The 20,516-nt window shown below is 40.6% G+C and overlaps 1 protein-coding gene across 7 annotated transcripts in view; it reads right to left on the bottom strand.

The window, feature by feature from the left end:
- SOX5 (SRY-box transcription factor 5) overlaps positions 1 to 20,516 on the bottom strand; it is a gene marked incomplete at its 5' end in the record, with an annotated part of 294,566 nt that overhangs the window by 153,274 nt on the left and 120,776 nt on the right. For 6 of the 7 annotated variants that reach the window (XM_080632861.1, XM_080632860.1, XM_080632862.1 and 3 more), the window contains one exon: positions 7,122 to 7,208. The exons of the other annotated variant lie outside the window; for it this stretch is intronic. In XM_080632861.1, the coding sequence (XP_080488987.1) occupies positions 7,122 to 7,208 (87 nt within the window). The remainder of the gene's footprint in view (positions 1 to 7,121; positions 7,209 to 20,516) is intronic. 7 annotated transcript variants of the gene reach the window in all.

Raw genomic sequence — 20,516 nt, 5'->3', positions numbered from 1 at the left:
TGTCATGCTCCCCCTAAAATATATATATATATATTTATAACATGATAATTTTAAAGAGGAGTATTCTCCCCTTGCCGCACAGCCAGCTGTGCTGCTGACGTCGCCCAAAGCCATGCATGTGAGGCAATAGGGAGCTGATGTTACGTGCCTTCAGGAAACACAGTCTGATAAACAGATCTAACTGGCTGAGGTAAGTGCAGAATTTAAACTCTTATTTCCTCTGTCTTTGAAAAGAAATGTCAAATGTTTATGACCAAGCAATGAGTTTATACTTTAAATTATGTACTTGCTGCTATGTATTGGCGGGTGGATGTGGTATGGGCTTGTGCACGTGTGCAAACTCCCTTGATGCTTCCCTAATCAATAGTTCGGAAAGTGTTTTATTATGGCCTGGCACATAGCTTTTCAAGCCAGTAAATCTTAGAGCTGTCAGGACATAAACATCTAAAACCTGGCATTTTTCATTAAGTATTTAAGCCAACTTTACTACACAATGACTGCCATCACTTACAACTACCTACCTTACTAAATTAAATTACTTCATCTGATTGATATGAGAAGTCAGCATAATAAAAGAAGACTTTCTGACTGCTTTTTACTCAGCAAGCCAGAGCCACCAGAAAAAGAAACAAGTAAAGAAAAAGCCCAGAATTCAAACTGATTTGCCTGTACGTACAGATTTATGTAATGAATCTTCTCTGACAAATAAAAATCCTTTTTAGAACAGCAAGTGAGCAGGAAATTCTTTATTTCAGCATACAGACAGTCTTAATCTTTTAGGTTTCAGTGGAAGACTTTGCAGAATGAATAAAAACAAATGATGAACAATTACCATCTTTTGCCATTACTATCCTCAAGAACTAATATTCTGTGGGGACAACAACTTAGCCGTCTGCCTATAACAGACCAGCACATTACTATTTCGCAACACTGGAAAGAAGTTGTCACTGAGCATTCTTTATTTGCTGTCAGAAGACTGAAAATAAAGCTTGGTATTCAACCTGGTTAGTAACTTATTGTCAAGGTTACAAAAGGAATAGACAATATTTTTATTGAGACTAGTTCTCCGAGGTTATTCATTGTTTTACTGTCTAGACAACAAGCTAGAACTGGGCTAGAGAAACAGCACTGCTGCTGGAATTTCATGCAGCAGCAGGAAAAACAGTAAAAAATATGTACGTGTAAGTATATTTGGTTTGTTTTGACAAACTGGTAGTTGTAGCTCAGCAACATTCATTTGTATCAGCACATCTTTCAAGTAATTTTAATACAAAGAGTAACTGCTTTAGGTCCCTTTTGTAGTCCAACCCTCTGGTCAATTTTAAAATATAGTCGTTTTACCTCCTACGGTCAAACAAAATAAAGCCACTGGCATTTGCTACTTTGATTAATTCAATTTTATTCCATTTTTCCTATTAGTAATCACTTCTTAAAAATAAAAGTTGTTAAAACGGAACCTGGTTTTTTTCTGATTAAGTACCTTTGTGTAAAAAAATCAAAAAATAAATCCAAAACAGCCCAAATTTGCTGCTTTGCCATAAATTTATATTCTTTGCATTTTTGACGCTTTAAAAAAGATTCCTCCAACCTCCCTTCCATTACCTTCAACTAACCTCCCGTTCTAGGGTCAAATGGAAGCAGCTCCATCCAGTCAAAATCTCCATTTCAGGCTTTCATTTGGCCTGAAGGAAGTTCTGTGTTGGTGTGGCTCAATTGGCACTGTCTACTTCTCTGCAGACTGAGAGTATCACATTGCATTATGATCAACCTCCACTATTTATTTGGCAGCTGCCAAATTTCCTCTCAAAACTTAGGTTTCCCTGTGTGCCACTGGGCAGGCTCCCCTCCCCCCCCTTTTGAAATATTAACAAAGGACTAAAGCTCACTGTCAGCAATTTGCTACTATTAAACACCCCCAAAAATAAACAGAGAAGATGATACTAAGTAGATTGATATAAATATTGAATTTATCACAGTCAGAAGCTGACAACCAGACACATCTTACCTCCTTCACTTATGACTCTCACCCTCCTTCTCTCCACACTCCAAATACAATACTACCCACAAAAAATAATGCAAAACATCCACATCTGACACAAGTTTGCAAACATTTTTCAACCATTAATTTGCAAATGCAAAATTTACACAGCTCATAAGAAAGTGTGCAGCTTTCACACATCTCCTGGGGATCTGCGCTGTATTAGTCAAAGGTTTAAACCCACTGTATTCCCCACAAATAATCTCTCTCCCTTTCCCCCTCCTTCCTCCTGTGCACATCTAAATGCAGAATCCCTAGCTTTCTTCTCTTCAGTTTACAGATTATGTGATCCAAAGTGTCACTCACTGGATTACTGCACATAACCTGAGCACTACCCGAAGCTTACTTGTCTTCAACTTGTCCAGCATTACTTAAATGGAATTATCCGTCACAATCCATATACCGAATCTGCATAGCCCACTTATCTCAAGATTCTGTGTGTCACCTACCAGATTATCCGTTTTAATCCATACATTGAATCTACACAACATATGTCTTTAATTCATGGGCTCTGATGAGCTATAGTATCACTGAATGGATTATTTCTCTTTATCCATTATTGGCAGTTGTAAGACTGTTCACTGCCTACTCTCTCATGCCCCATCTTCTGAGCATAGAAGCAAAATCAGTTTTCAGCAAACACAGCTTTATCGCACATCAAACACAGCTTGATATAATACCTGCAGTGATACGTCACACAACTTGGAACCCAGTTTCTTGCACACAACAAATGTGTGTGTTATCATGCATTAAAGATTAGAATTGGTAGGCTAATCTTGCTTTCAATTACATTCATAAATCAGTGGTTACTCCAGAACAGTCTTTGGAGTCACCTAGATATAAGTGGATACAACACAGAGCTGATTTTACCCTAATGAGGACCTCTTTCACAGTAAGTGCAGAAAACTCTTCACCTGAGTTGTTTAGGAACTAACCTGTACAATAGGAAAGGATTTTCAAACAACAACAAAAAAATTATCAGGTTCAGGCTTGCCCGGTCTTTCTTGACAGACTCGGGCACAATCACTATTAACAATGCTTTCACTTCAACAGCAAACCACCTCAGACAGATTGGAAACAAAAGTCAGTTTAGCCTTTTGTTTCACACACCTATTCAAAATTAGGTAAGAGGAGAACATATAAAATATGTGCTATTGTTTCTTGACAACTCCTGATAAGCAAGAGATGGACAAGATTAGTAGAAAGGCTTTGTGTACACAGGGGAGGTTTTAAAAAGCGTTCTCATAATGGTTAAAGCTGCTTCACTCACATCAGCGCCAGGCAGACTGTCCACCTCATGGTGCACTGGGGGGCCAGAGCCATTCCGTGGAGTCTGCTCAGAGGAGGCCCAACACCAGTGTAAGAGAAGTTTCGTGTTAATTTTCCAAGTATAGGGATGGACACAGTCACCGAAGAGTGTGGAAACAGGCTTCTTACACCTTTTCCTATCCATGGCCTGCCCTACACGCTGCATCTGCTGCAGTCGGTAACGTTGCTTTGGAGGAAAGCCACCACTTTCACCCTGGGACGCACACCTATCAGGCAGCTATGCTGAAAGCAGAAAGGGGGTGTAATTTTCCTTCCTCTAGATGATCGGTTTGAGACCTCAAGTTCTGTCTGCTCCACTGAATCCAATAAACTGCATTATCCATGAATAATCCAGAGGCCTTTTGAGCCCTGTTCTTGAATATGACAGATATAAGTAAGTTTGAACAGGCTTTAACCAATTCAATACACAGTTTTACAGCTTTATTTTAAAATATTTCAATTTGAAGGCATGTTCTGAGGGTTTTATTATAGACTGACTTGTTTCGAACTGAGTAAAAATTCCATAGATTTAAAACCAAAATTTCTTAAGAAATCTCCAGTGCCAAACTTATTTATTTACCTCAGACTACCTCTCTAAATAAAACAGAGGCATTTGACCTGAACTTTCTACAGATACGAAAGGATTTAGATTTTGTCTGATTTTAAATATAAGAGTATTCCTTTGCAGTACCTTTCAGTCAAGCCCTGGAATGAAATATAGGTCCTTGTAACTGTGATTCTGAAGCTTGCAGCTAGGCCTCTGCAGATACTCAGTAATGGTTCTCCCATTTTACAGCCATGCAGATAAAGAATGGGAGGCTTAAACTAGCTGCCCAAAGTAACAAAGCCACTAAAAGGAACAACTGAACACAAACCATGGGAGTCTGGTTACTTCCAGCCATTCACCAACTCACCTATCTTTAATAAAATATTACTCCTCTCTAATCTAAAGGAAATAACACTAATAGAAAAAAAGGTCTTCCACTCCATCTCCTTTTCTTTTAATCTCTCCCCTAGAATAAAACTCAGTAACACAAACCTGGGCGCTAATAATATGTAGACTAGTGCAGAGACTTTAGCGCATGACGTACTAAAACTCCCCCAGATCTAATGAAAAACACAATGAAGTTTTGAACGGTTAAATGGAAAAAACGATTCAGTGCATAAGACAGTTGGGCAGCACAGCTTCTAGTGCTGTCCACATTCCAGGGGGTATTAATAAGACACTACTTGTGCGGGGTTTCCAAACATCACTAATAGAGAAATGGGAGAGGAGGGGGTAAATGCAGCTGCCAGGCCAAATATAGAGGCAAGTTAATTAAAAAATCACAACTGGAAAACTTAATAAATCCACGTTCCTATAGAAGGACAAAAAACATTTTCTAGCACAATATATGTGTTTGTACACGCGTTTGAGAGTATAAAGCAGCTCAACTTGCACACCTTTCATGTTGCCTCACTAAATACAGCTGCAATACAGCTGAGCCATTGTTTGTTGGCCGCTCATGGCTGGCGGTGCCATGAAAACCGCATTCCTGGGCACTAAATAATCAGCCTGCCTGACCCCCCAAGAACCTGTAAGTCAAATTCATTTACCCCCAGAGGGCAATGCTCTATTGTATCCTCCCTCCTTTCTAGCCACCTAGGAACAATGGACAATAATTGCAACTGTCACGGCAGTCAGCAGGAAAAATAAACCAGTGCCTGTTTTCACAGCTTACTGCCAAACCTGATCCAAACACCTAATAACCATGCCCCCGACCACAGAACCACAGTTGCACTAAAAAGCCTCAGATGTGAGGCTTTTCAACAGAGCTGCAGAACAATAACTCAACTTGTGTTCAAAATATGAAGCTAAAAAACAAAAAATTAAAGCAAAGAGAACTCTTCTTTGAGGCTGTGCTGTTGCTCCCCATCCTCCCCCTGGGCAAGACTGAAAGGACTGTTGAATTTCTTTCGTGCTAGCTTATAGCTGCTGCTGCTGCTTTCAAGTTTAGCTTGTGAAAGGGAAAGAGAGGGAGGGAGAAAAAAAGACTGCCCTCCAACAGAACAAGATCATAGGGACTGGGAACAGACTGCCTCCTCAGTGCACAGCACTTCTCAGAGCAGCTTTACAGAGTCCAAAGGCAGAGGAGAATCACTGGAGTCTTTCTACATGCTCTGGCATATCAAGAGTCAAAGAGGCTCCAGACAACATGCAAGAACTGCTGAACTACACACCCAAAAGTGGATATGAAAGCTGCCTGTATACTTTGGGCCTGAAACATCTTAGAGATTCATCAGTTCATGGCAAACAATGCTGGTATTTTAAAACAATAGGCTTTTAAAAACCAGAACTCACAGACAAGCCCAGCACCTACCCTACCTCCTTATGGCCTGTTGCTTTATGTACTTGGAGCAAGTGTGCTCAGTGGGAAGAAAGAACCCAAGGTTTGGCCCTTTGTTATATAATAATAGTATCTCAGCCTATTTGGGGCCAAAGCACTACATTCTGTTATAAAGTTATTCTACATATGCAATGAACATATATTTTTGAATTACAGCCTCTTAGGGAGAAGCAAGAGGAAGCAAGTGACATACTTTCCTACTTGTGTAAGTCAGCGGACTAGTACAAACTAATGCTGGTGGCTTATCGGTGATAAGTGGGAAGGTACATCTGATCAAAATAATACTATCTTTGCACATGTAGCAATACATTAACCTCTGAGAGCATGTCATGTATTCTTTACTGAATAATGCCTACCTTTTGCACAGAAGGCCCTTAAGCCTGTCAGGTACAAGGTTTGGGAGCCTGACTAAACGAGAATCTAGCAATCAGGGACAACATTAGTAAGCAAATAAACCAAAAATAATGGAGAGAAATGAAATCTAGTAAAAGAAGGGTTTAATTTCTACTTTCACATTTTCAGAAAAACACTGGCTTCAATTTTGCTACTCCAGATGTACACTGATATAAACGGGAGAAGATTCAGAGTCACTGTTTCCCTTCAGAGTGATAACGGCTGCGCTCTGAAAACTAAAATTTTTGACACACATGTATTTTGAGTCAGTTCCTCACCACAAGCACTGAGAAAGAATTATAAAGATATTAAATTGCATGAAAACAAACAACTACAGGTTCCCTAAAATGACCTCACATATATAAAATGGGGAAATATCTTGGCAAAGCAAAAGCTACTGCTGTTGGAGAGTGGTCAAATTTTGTCATTTTCCTTCTGGAGTACGGCTTTAAAGGAACATGCTTTAGTGCACAGATGTTGTACGCTGTCTTTTAAAATCTGCACTGACTAATTTTGGTACCTAGAAGTATCATTACACAAACTTTGCTCTTTTTATTTTTTTTCCTCTTACGTGCAAAGAAGTAAAAAAAATAATAATAAAAAAAAAAATTACATCACCAAAATCTGTCCAGAAATTTAAAAAAGGCTTTCTGATAAGCCTCAGATTTCAGAAGCTGAGCTCTGCTATACTCTGATATCACATAAGCCTGTGTTTGATATGTGAATTGACTTCTTTTTTTTCCCCAATCCTGCAATAGGACATGTCCTCTTATAACACAGAATATATGCAACAAAAGCTTTAAGTAAGTTTATTCACTTAGGGTAATATACCATTTCATTTATTTCTATTAGCACAGATGGAGAGCATACATTTCATTTAAAGCCCAAATGATGATGTTCCAAGGGGAGGGGAAGAGGAACAAACAAAGTTCCATTAAAGCCAGTGATATCTGTATATTCATTCTCAAATTGCTTTAGCACAGAAACAGCATTACCTTTTATTTCTCCAAAGTTCCCTGATCCCATGGCAAGAAGCTTGTCTTTCCAGTCCTTTGATAGTAGCTTTTCAATACTGGGTGTTTCTGAGTGAAGGGGGGGGAAAAGAAATGGAAGCAAATCAACATGAGTGTCTTCACAATAGAACTCATTAAAAGTCTATCTGCTAAAAATAAGGCCAACCCTATTCTGGGCCCCAGTTCATAATGACTTCATCAGCAAACTGATAAGAAGGGAGGGGAAAAAAAAAAAAAGGAAAAAAAAAAAGTGTTTTGTCACCTGCTGTTTCAAAACCATTAGCTTTTTCCTCTTATGGAACAAAGCCCCGGTAATTCTGTATGACAATGGGCACATATAAACCTGCAGTTCATTGTTTTTCAATTTGGTGAACAAGTTGCTGCCTATAATGGATGCCTGTCAATGTCTGGGTGTTAGTCTGCAGTCAAAAAATAATTATGTTGATAAAATGCAGAGTAAAGAGAGAGGGAGAGAGAAAGAGAGAGAGAAGCAAAGAATTAGCTCCTAAATCTGCTACATGTAATTATATCCCTCTGAGCCTTTACAATCACATCCACTTTATAATGTGTGTTTAAACATCGTGTGGTGGTAAGCATACTGTGGAAAGATTTTCCGGTAACACGCACATTATAAATAATAATAAAAAGTTGGGTATGAAAAAAGCTTTAAAAGATTGCAAAATCCAGAGGGAGAAAAGGCACTGCTTAGAATGGAAACCCATTATTTGCTCATTTCAGATTCTATCGCTCCCTTTAAAAATAAAATAAAATAAATTTGTTCAGTGTTTTCAGGCAAAATGCAGCGAGGGTGTGGATGGGTCTGATATTTATAACTCTTGTATTTTGACCCCTCTTTGTATGGAATTTTAATGCATAAGTAAATATAAATGCTAATAAAATTCAGAGAACATTAAACTCAATTCCAAACAATGTAATTGTATATTCTTGTCAGCATTTAGATGGGTACACAATTACAATAGCTTTCAATCCCACGATTAGCACTGCATTCAGTTCGAAAATGGAGTGTACTAAAAGATAAGTGTCCCAGTATGCGCCATCTAAATAACAATACCCACACTTATTATCTGGATCTAAGACATATACTGCTATTCTCCACATTGGTGTTTATGTGTATTTGTATTTGTTCAGGCATTTGTTTACCCCCTACCAGGAGCATAAAGGGAGTACGTTAACTTATCAAAGGGACCGTCTGGCCTAGGGACCATACAATTATTAGCAACTGGTTAATTTTCCCCACAGTAAAAACCATTACGAGCAACCTTCATTATCTTGTTTGGCTAATTCCGCCTCCTTTTTCTGAAGCCACACCTTGAAGCTCCGCCGAGGCTTTCCGAGGGGGGCGATATGTTTGAAAGGTTCGCCGGGTCCCGCCCGGACTCACGGCCTTTCTCTCGCTCTGCAAAGCATCTCTCACACCCGAAGGAGCCCAAACTCCCGCTAAACCAGCCTCACGCAGTGTAATAGTAACGCATAACTAACTACAGCGGCGGGGGCACGCTTTCCAGCAACCCCCGCTCGTTTGCCGGCGTTGCAATAGCAGGTCCCATTGGCAGCAGGGGAGATTCCCCCCTCCCCTAACACTGTTATACACGTTGCAAGCCTCCAATTTCCTCCTATGCACGCGCGTTCTCCTGCTCTGCGAGCGGCAGGCTCTCGCAGGGCTGGTTGCTCCGTGAGCTCATCGCGCACCCGATCACCGGGATTGACTGCCTGCGCGCAAGTTTTCTGCCATTGAAGCCGAAGGAAAAGGATGGGAGAAGCGCGGTGCAATGAACATCTCCGTGCCGGGGCTGGCCATGAGGAGATGCTCCCGTGCTCTCGGCACTTGCACAACTCAAGTTTGTACGTCCCCTGCGAGCCTTTATGAAGGGAGCCGTTCTTCCAGACCTATATGACTACGTCAAAAAAACGCCGCCACTTGCTCCCTTTTTTAGTATTCTTCCCTTATATTTTCTTCCTTGCGCTTTTCTACAAAATTCTTGACTAGCCTGTAAACAGGCCAGAGCAAATGCGGTATTTGCGGCTGAGGGCTGTCAGTCAGGAAAAGCTAACAAACCTTTGCAAAGCAGGAATGCGGCCATAGAAATCCACTGGGGGCTGACAATAGGCTCCAGAGCCTCCGGGCACCAAAAGCAGCCCGCCTTACTTTTAAGTCTATTGTCAGCAAAGGCCCCGACAAAGCTTTTCCCCTGCAGCTAGACAAAATATTCGCCGTGGTGCGCTCGTAAAGAAACAGAAGTCTTCTGTCCAACTTGCCGCGTTAAAGCAACAGTAGCCGCTCACCGGGGCTGCCAGGGCCCCGCTGCGGCGAGGCTGATTCCCTGCCTGCTTCCCTGCCTCCTTGCCTGCCCCCGCCCCGCCGTGGCCGAACTGCGCCGAGCCACCGCTGCTGCCGCTCGGGGAGCGGCGCCGGGCCAGGGCTCGGGGTTACTTTAGCGAGGTGTAGAGGGGAAAAGGGGGGTGACAGTAGCTTTGTCAGTGCCAATTCGCCGCATTAGCGGCAGAGTCCTCAGCCGCGGGACTCGAGTTACAAATGAGTGTCCCTGCAACCTGAGTCCGCCGGAGATGGTGCCGGGAGAGCCGCTGCGGCAAACGAGCGGAGAGTAATGAATGCGGCGGACGGCCGTGTATCAATGCCTTGAATTTCTGCGAGAACGGTAAAGATCTCAGTAGGAAATCATGATTAGAGATGTGAAAGGCCAAATGGCAAAATCCCAATAGTAACAATGCATCTGTTCATTAATGTGTGAATATGAGTAATATGAAAATTTAACACAATTGTAAGCCCCTCAGCAATCCTGATGGCAGAAAATAGATTGTAGTGATCTAATCAGCGCTTCCCCTGTTGAAATACTGTATGTTAACTATTTAAAATAATATTATATAGATTTTTCCCTTTAGAAAAACCCGTGTAATCATATTTAATTGATGTCCTAACTTAGTTCCAAACCTCCCCTGAGTTGGACTGCAATTTTTACGTAAAGCACTTCAACAGAATTTTGATACGGAATGAACAAGTAATTGTCCTTCTGCTAATACTTAAAAAGAACTTTAATTCTGAAAGACAATAGCTTCCCCACCCCTATAGCTTTATAGAGCTAAAGAGCTGTATTAAATTACAGCTTGTTTAATTCTATTACATACTGTGTTAGCATATTATACTTACATACTTACATAAAATATGCTATTCATATACCCCACCTATCACATTGCAGTAACTGCTTGTGAAGTACATTATGCACACTATCGTGGAAACAGACATTTATTATGTCATTTATGTACACCATTAAAAAAAAGATTTGAAATTTACACATCTTAAATAACTGTTTATAAGGTTACAACTGCAGAGCTTTCATGAATTATACAGAAACAAAGTCAACTTTTGTTCAGGTTTCCTTTTAGACTTCATTGGGAAGATAGTGCTCCCAAATTAAGAAAAGAAATAAACACTGTATCTTGTTTGCAAAGCACTCATTCTCCAGATTCATTAGGAAGTCAGTAAAACTTTTAATGCTTGCACATATAATGTGCAGCTTGAAATTGGGAAAAGTGGCCTGCACACAGGAACTGCTATTTCTGATTTCTTCTCCAAAAACTTACTGTCCTCTCAGATTGACCAGAACAATGTTCTTGAGTCCAAACTCTGAGCTATACTGTGACAGATTCTGGATACGCATCAGGACAGCTGCGTATTATGATAATCTGTATTTGTATGTCCAAAAAAGCTATACATGGGTGTGCTCTGCCATTCTGAGTATCACAATTACTCAGAATGTCTCCTAAATCAGTCTTTGAGAGGAGTCCAAGATTAGTCCCGTTTCTTCTTCTGAGCCCCACTTGAGCTAAGAATATCCCCCATTACTTATTGGCAACACAGGTCCTAAGGCACATAGTAAAACAATTCCAAGTCTATCCACAGCACAGTATGAATACACCTACAAAAGAGTCGTTCAGAGCCTGTTTGTGAACAGTAATTCATTAATGTTTGGGAAACATTTTTGTTCCAGCAACACTATGAAAAGTGTTAAGTGTTGTTAAAGAAGAGGATTACGGGTAGGACACCAAAGAGAAAAAGAATGAGATGGAAAGAGTAACAGGAATCATTAAGTAAATGCTGAAGAAGAGACTGAATTAATAGATACAAATTAATCCACAAAAATTATTTCTGCCATCTCTATTCAACATATTTATCAGTCATTAGCTCTTTCCAAAGATATTTAGGATGCATTTTGTTTTCCTTGTATCACCCTTGCCTCTGTTGCTTGCATGTGCTGCTTTGCACTACTGTGTATGGCAGCACTCACTGGTGAACAGCCGCCCAAGTGTGCCAGCAGCATGCTGGCTCCTTGGGGCCCACCGGCCCTGTCACTCTTCCTCTCTCCCCCCTCCCTTCCCTCCCTCCCTGCCTCCCATGCCAAGCACCACGGAGGCTGACTCCTTCATCTACAACAATGAGGCCTGGAGACTGATGCCAGCAGCCAGTAATTCTCATGCAGGCCTTCAGCGCATGGAATTAAACCACTTTCTTGGTGGTGTCATAGTCCCACGTTAGCTGCTCTGATTTGCACATGTGCATCAATCTGTGCATGGCTGGGCATGCATATACATATGCTGAATTGCTCTGACTACTGGAAAGCAAAACATCTATGTAAATGAACATAAAATCGCTTTTGAATCTAAGTTTTTGTATGCTAACAAGCATGACACCACCCCTCTACTTATGTATTTGATGTTTAAACACAGCTTCATTGACTTATTTCCTTCAAAGATGGAAAGTTTTCACACTGAGAAAGGAGGGGTTTGTTTCCAGGAAGTGACCAAGGCTACAAAGCTGTGGTAAGAGGCACCATTTTTAGCACTGTCTGCTAGACTTCTACTTAATTTAGTCTACTTCCAGAAGTTGTGTTAATTTTTCAGGCACTGTAACTCCCCTTTTGGAGTGACCTAATCCTACTTTCAATTCAGTGGCAGTCCAGATGCACGTGTACCTGAACCTGCCTCGGCAGCCTTCCAAAAACCACAGTCCCACAGCACAGCGTTCCCTGCAGGCCTAACCTCTCTGGTAGCTCTTTTCAATCCATGCTCCAGGGTCACAGTCCTGGAAATCCACTTATAAAAGCTTAGAATGGTCTTCACTGCCAAATCTCTTCCTATTACCTCCTTCTGCTCCTGCTGATTATTTACTAAAAGCAAACCCCAGTTTCATGCAGCTGCCTGCTTCCAGAGAAAGGCACATAATGCCATCATGCTGTAACAAGGTGAAGGATGGGGGCTCTCCACATGAGGCACTTCCAGAAGAGGCATATTTGAAAAAGAAAGGGAAAAGAGAAGCTCTGACATTACAAAGATGAGAAAACTACGATAAAAGGAAAGGAGGCTGACATAAGTCAGCCACAAGTTAGAGGAACAATGAGTCCCGGAGCCTCCCACTTGCACGGTGTCTGGGTGTCTGAGCATGGGTGCTCTCTCAAGGAGATGCCTAAAGTGCTCCCTTCCCTGTAACTACTGTGAATAGCTTTGTCCTGGGATGAAAGACTCCTTAGAACAAAGTAAAAGAAAGATGTTTGGCCTCAGCAAGGATGATGACATGAAGTGTAGCAGAGTGGAGGGAAGCCAGGAGCTGCTCAATACCCAGCCAGACCACCAGACATTCCCTGCCAACACATGTCATTCCTAGAGGAAGGAGTATTTGGTCGGCAGAAACAATCATGAATAAACTTTAGCACTAGCTGATATACCTTCCACTTCTGGCAAGCACCTTCCCTTGTATTATGAAAGAGCTGGCAAACACCAAGCTGGCATCCATTATTCACCCTCTTCTTCTGCCTCGGTTATAAGTATGTTACACCTGTTGGCCACAACTCCACTCACTGTTTCTACAACCCTCACCCATCAACATGCCACCCCACTGGCACTCTATTCTGCGCTCATGCACCACAATAAACCCTTTCTGGTTTAAATCAGGAAACAAGATTAAGGGCAGATTTCCACTCTTCCTTTAAAAGAGCAGACAAGCACATACACAAACACAAGAAATTTCTCTTTTTATGCACCCACTTTTTATTACAAAGGTCTTATCTATACAAAATCAGAAACAATTTTCATAGCAAAGAAAATAAAGCAACTATTATGAAGAAATGGTTGATATCAGCAGGTTACATAGACACACAGCATCTGCATACGCATATGGTTCTCCATCAACAGAATCATGCTTTTAGGGAACTACTTGCAGCTAGGCAAGACACTATGAATCATGTTCAGGCACAACACAGAATGTATTTAAATTTGGAAATCAAAGACCACACAACATACATTTTTCTCTTGCCTTCCAGGAAGTACTGCAATTTTTCACCAGTCTAAAAGCATTCTAAACTTTCAGAGAAGACACTAGAAAACACCTCTATAAAATGTAAATATTGTTCAAATGTAGGACATAGTTGCTGGGGTGTGATATACAAAAATGTGGTGCTAAGTGCAGACCTACAGGGGCTTCTCTGACTGGGCAGGAAGCAGAGTGCTGCTGGGGTTTTAGGTATTTTTTATTTTTTTTTCAATACTCGGTCTTTGGGAACAAACTCACAAAGCCGAATGAAATATTCAAGTTTCAATGAGATATTAGGATGCTGTGGTGCTCTGGCTAGCACATCATAGTATGACTGTTACTACATCGCTCCATCACAACCACTGTGCAGAAAACAGCTGGGCTACATATGTCCACGCGTGGCTTCCAAACCTACTAAAAAGCTCCTTTCTCTGGCAGGGATAACCAGCCTTCCTGCTCTTTGAATCTCCAGTTCTACCCCAGCCACATGTTAACTCCCATAGCATTTTATTTCAGAGGACAAAATCAACTGTATCCACAGATGACCATAGTTACCTGTGGTGCACAATGACATCAGGTTACTATAGTATTCTTGTCGCACATACTTGCATAGTTTTGTGTACGCTTAATAATACAACAGTTGTTTTCAAGTTTGCTGGCTCTCTTTTGCAATACCCATCATGCTGCATTAATGAAGTATACACTGTATGAATGATAAGACATTTTTATTGTGATTTCTGGCACAAGCATACTGCTTCTTGTGCTAAAAAAAATAATTCACATAGCCAGAAAAGATTCCATAGCACAATAAATAAATTATCCAAGATTTTAAAATCAAAATCAGCAATCTGTGAATGCCACTGAAAACATTATTTTACTCTATCTACAAATATACAAGCAGTTATTTTTACAACTGCTTACCAATGCATACTGCCAGCCTTACAAGAAAGTTGCCTAACAAGGGTGTTTATTAGGAAAAAAAGGTTAGAGTAGTCTTCAGATACACTATACTGCCAGTTGTTGAACTAATTATCCCTTAGGATGTAAGCGAGGAGCCAGTTAACCACAGCACAAGGCAGGAACACATGGCTAAGCAGGACAGGCGGAGGGCATGGGGACTTCTTAAGCTAGGTTTGTGGCCAAAACCAGCATCTCATTCAACTACACCCTCAGGAACAGTCAGGCTATTGTTTGAAATTTTTATAGTTTCCATCACCTGAATGCACTGGCACTGGCACCGTTAGCTGTGTACTTTTCAGTCTGTCTTGTTTCCACAAATGGTCACCTACTCCAGGAGCAGTCAGTCTCACATTCCAGATATGACATGTACAATGCAAAGAAATCAAGCCTGTCATGTAATACCTTCTGCCAGTCCTTCAGTCTCCCAGCAGCAGAGTCTATGTTGATTCTGGGTTTACACAGGCAACAGTAAAGGTTTTCTCTGCCTCCATTCCCTTTGTTTCAGCTTCAGTACAGAATCTGCCTTCAGAACATGAAAAGTTCTGGTATTTCTGAAAGTCTGTCTGTCATACACTCTTCTGGACTGACAATGCCTACATCAATAAAATGTCCACAAAGCCCTTCTGAGGCCTGCATACCCAAGAAAACCACTTCTTTTACAAACATAGCATTGAGTCAGGGAACAAGACTGCATCCCTGCTCTCACCTCAGAAACAACAGGGAATTCCAGCTCAATTTCTGTTATTTCCAGCACGCTAACTTGTAGAGTACATACTCCATTGCCTTACATACCCTAGTGACAACAGACTCCATGAAGGCTACTAAGTGTACATTGATTACTCTCTAAAAAATAATAATCTTGATTTGCAAGCTCCTATATGGTAGCTGCCTCCTGTTCCACTCTTCAGGGGGTGGCATTCATATTTGTGTGCCAGGGCAGCTGGACAGTGGTGTCCTCCACTCACAGCTCCATGAATGTGGCCTTCCACATCGAGTCTGGAGCCACTGCTGATTGCTGCAGGTCTGTATGGAGATGGGGCTGCTTTAATTGCAGCCCCCTTAATTATTCTAAAGAAACAACAGAACAGCGTAGTTTGTAGTCACTGCTCAGCTACCCTCCATCTAAATCCTTGTCCTTGCAAATAGATAGTAGGGTATGGCCAGTTCGAGAATTGACTCAATCTCTGCCTTCCCCATTTCTGCAGCAGAGCTAGTGTCTCCCAGAGAAGGGCACGTTGAGGCACTATGAATGGCACTGGATGCCATGCACAGGACAATATATTTTTTGTCACTGAATTTGTTGAGACTCAGTGCTCTGGATTCCCAAAGGCATTTAGGAGCATAAATCTCATTCTGGAAAGGAATTGGGCTCTGACTGCCTTTGGAGATCCAGGCCAGTGAGTTGGCTGAAAGAGATGATGAACGCATTCTGCCAAATGCAGCATTTCACTGGCACAACTGTTGCTGGAACATCTTTTCCAGCATACATGATCACTAGAATGATCCCGAGTTCCCGCTACCACTGTCTTCTTCACCCCTAATTAAATTAACAAGTAAGAACAACCCAAGTTATTTAACCTTACCAAGCTTAAAAAAGGTATGTTGAATTTCAAAAATGTCCCCAGGCTTTCCTGATACTAAAAAAAAAAAATAATAAATAAAATTAACACATAAAATGGAGTAACTCACTTTCAAACACCTGAGCAGCAACCTTTTCCTTTTACATTGATACTACACCAGTAGGAATCCTTATGAAAAGAAGGGCAACAGTAAAATAAATAACCTCTCTCTTATGCCTGAAAAAAGAGAATTTTGTCAATCTGTGTTCTGCAACTTCCTAATGCCTCTTTAATTCCAGGCAACTATAAATGAAAGAAGGAATTGATTTCCTCAGGAGTGGTCCATCCAGCAAAAAAAACCTGTGTCAGTTGACAGAAGGAGGCACTATACCAAGCCTGAGCTTCACTGAAATTCTGAAACCACAAAGATGTTTTAATATTTCCAGAGACTATTTCAAGAGTAACAACATAAAAACAGAGACATCTGGAATTAAATACCATTACATTTCACTTCAGTTTTATTTTTCTGTCTCAGTTGGACAGAGATACTCCGCTAGAATACATACTCCCTTGAAATACATTTTTGTATTAGTGCTGCCAGCAGTGCCAGTTTCTAATTAAAGGGCCATAATATCTTGTTAATAATAACAGAGGGCAATGTTTTTGGTCTGCTAATTTTCATAGAATCGTAGAATAGTTAGGGTTGGAAAGGACCTTAGCATCATCTAGTTCCAACCCCCATTAAACCATGACACCCAAGGCTCTGTCCAACCTGGCCTTGAACACTGCCAGGGATGGAGCATTACCAACTTCCCTGGTCAACCCATTCCAGTGCCTCACCACTCTCACTGTAAAGAACTTCTTCCTTATATCCAATCTAATTTTTTACATCTTCAGCACATCCTTAATAAGCAAGAGGGCTTAAAAAAAGCATTAAATGAGATGACTATACAATAACTTTTTATGGGCATTGGCACATCATTAAAGATGTTCTAGAGAGATTCCATGGTTTATCCTTCGACAGAAAAGATCTTTTGTGCTGACCTGTCTCTTTTTAAGTAATTAAATGCTTTCTCAAGAACAACCTAAAAAAAAACCCCAAGAGAGCAAAAAAGTCTATAATCTAAATAACCATAAAACATAAATTGAGAACTACAGTGTTTGGCTAGAATTTCAAGGAAATCCTTCTGAATCTCAACCACTCCACTTCTTAAATCCTAAATTCAACAGCAACAATGTAACCCTTCACATGCAATCACTACAGCATTCTTACCCAAAAATCTCAAAGCCACTTTTTTTTTTAAATTGAAAAGAAATGAGTCCTGAAGTGATCATCATTTTCCTCAAAATGACAAAAGCAAGCACTCTATGTGATGAAGCTGAGGACACAATCTTCTAAATAGCCTATCTTTCAGCCCTTGCCACAGTCATTATTTCCCACCACCAAAAAGTACACAGCTCTGGCCTCCAGATGATCAGCTGCAAAGACAGCTTTGATACCTAGGGCTCCTTACTTCTTGGCCCTCCTTACATGTGGCCCTTACCTTGACAAAGAGGGAAGACTTATTTATAAACACAAGATAGCAATAAAAAGAGAAACAAAGCAGCAAGTGAAACAAGTACTTGTGGCACAAAGCCACAACTTCCACTGCTGAAGCCTGCTTTAGGATTTGGGGCTTTCTTGGGTAACTATCACTGCCCTCAGAACAGGCACCCGTGAGCCGGCACTGGGGCTCTGCTGGTGCCTGGCTGGGGGTGGAAGACACTTCCAAATGGAAACCATGACATGTCCTGCTGCAGCTGCACCGAGCAAGTTACTGAATTAACCATTAGTTTCCACCCTCCTCCCCCACCCAGTTTTTTTTTTATTTATTTTTAATTTTTTTTTTTTGTTTGTTTTTTTTTTTTTTTTTTGTTTTTTTTTTTTTTGTTGACAGCTGTCTTCCTATCTTCCCAACAGGTGCTATTAGGCCCTGAACAATGGCAAAGGCTTTTAAGCCACTGCTGTTGACAAGTGAAAGGGAACAACAAATGGCTTGGTAGTGCTCTTCTCCCCGGGTCACTCAACCAATGGTAATAGTTATTATTTTTATTTATTAGCTCTGTGGCACTGTCTTCCATTGTACCTCTTCCAACCTCCCCTTTCCGTGACAGCAAGGAGCTTTTTAACTGTTAATAAAAATGGGCGAGTGCTTAGTTCCTGAGCTGGCTCTTTCTGTAAAGTGCACAGCTAATGAATGTTGTCCATTTAGATCTGGATAATTTATGATGTCAGCGGAGCGGAGGTGGGGAGGGCTGGATCCAGATATGGCCATTAGTTACACTGCCAGGAGTGACAGAGAGAGTAAGGGGAGGTGGAAGTTGGGCAGAAAGAAGAGGTTCCCTCCTCCCGCCCCTCGTATTTGTTTTTGCAGGATAATTACAAGGTTAGGCCATAAATAAGACATTCCCTCCTTTGAGGTTAACATAATTTTTCTCTAACCTTCTTAGCATTTCATTGACCATATTACAATCCTCTTTAGAGAACAATGGCAGATGGAAGAAAAGTTAATTTTCCCTTAAATGAAAATGACTGCACCCATTTAAATGGTGCGCTCAGACCTGTTAGTGCTAGAAGAAAAAAAATGTGCCAAAATGTTTTCTGATCCTAATAATGAATACAGGCATTCGTACCCATATATTTACTACTTGAGGTTACTCAGTTAATAAACCACATATAACAAATAAGCTCCATCAAATGCAATCCCTGTATTTCAACCGTCCTGGCAAACCAGGTAAATATGAAGGCAAATCAGGCAATTCCACATCCAAACAAAATCAGTAAACCAGCCAGTAAGTCACCTGGAAGTGCAAATACACTTGAAAGTTGAAAATATAATACTAAAGAACATCAAAATATTGACATATCGTGGAACTGGTTGTTTTAGAGTCATATGTTATCAATCAAATTGAGGTAAGACCATGTACATCTTTCAGTCATCTGGAGCTATTTATTTAAATTATAAGTTGACATAATTTTGTAGTGAAAGGGCTACAGTCATCAGATTGTCTGTGTACTTCCTAGAGTACGTGTCCTATTATAATTTGAACCTAATGATAACATTGAAAGAACCATAAAAATACTCATCTGGGATGTTAATAAAACCATTAAAAGGATTTAAAAAGTGAAAGTAGAAAACTGAAAAGGCTATCCCCCTGAAACAAGCATGAAACACACAGTAGGCTCTGATTTCTATTCTCTTTAAAAATATGACAGACTGTTTTACCACTGGAAGTGAGAATTAAAGCACATACGCCTGATGCTAAACAACTACACATCCTGAACTCCTCTTGCACAACATATGTGAAAACAAAATCTCAATGATCGATTGCCAGATGCCAGAAAGATATGAAAAATAATAATAGCAGAAAAAGAGATGTACACTATAAATCAAAGCTTCTTAAGTGCAGGTAGTTTCACAGTAAATCAGTCTGCTAGTTCTGATGTAAATGATATTTGCATGGAATCATTATGTCAAATTAAGTAGAAATTATTAAAGCTAATGTCATCTTTGGACTTGCTTAAAATAATAATCTTCCAGGATTTGCACACAGGCTTCTCCAACGAAGTACGGCATTCCATCTGCCTTGACAACTTGTTCTGTTTGTTCTCACTTGTCTCCATTCATGGATTTTTTGGACTCTGTTATGTTCAGCGTAAATAGGGAGAGAAAATACACTGGGTTTCCTTTTGATCGAGCATTTTTCTTCCTGAGTTAGGGGCTAACATCAAGATAGATGTGTGGTTCAGCCATGTAACAGCTCTGACAGGTAGTCCCCAAATAAGCGAAATCAGAGAAAGTCTATTATGCATAGCTTTTTAACATAATAGTTCTAGACAAGGGGAAAGAAAAGTCAGAAAGTAAAAGCAGTAAAGTCAAACAGGGGGAAAGAGACAAAGAAAACAATACTGAGAACAAGGAAAGAACAAGACTAAGAAAGGGGACTCATTTGCCAAAATCTGAAATGTACTTATATTGCACAATGCACTGAAGGGATACAAGAGTTGGGGCAGCTGTGCAGCCACTCCCTGACTACTGAAAATGGTCACAAACACCGAGCTCCCCCATACTGCAGATCTTCAATAGGTAACTGCAGCAGCCTGGACAAACTTGAAAGAGAGGAGATAAAGAGCTGTAACATGAACTTCTGCTATCAGAAAAGACAACAGGATTTAGATTCAAGCATAACCTATGCCTTCAAATCATTGCCAGCACTCTAAAGAGACAAATTTATTTTTTTTAATCAAAGAGGGATCTTACTCATACCCTGCAGCAGAACTTTTTCAGACTATTTGAGAAAACTTATTACTTCCTCCATTCACTTCAGGACAGTAAAAGCTCCTCTGCAAATAGCTGTCCACAAGAAAGATCATCTGCATTCAGGATGGCTTCATGAATCACTAAGGACCAGTAAGGCGAACGCACAGCAGGAACAGGACACCTTCACCAAGAACTAAGGTCATACATTGAGCAG

Source organism: Psittacula echo (genome assembly GCF_963264785.1).
Source record: "Psittacula echo genome assembly, chromosome: 1".
Classification (NCBI taxonomy): domain Eukaryota; kingdom Metazoa; phylum Chordata; class Aves; order Psittaciformes; family Psittacidae; genus Psittacula; species Psittacula echo.
This window is presented reverse-complemented; position numbering and strand designations above follow the sequence as displayed.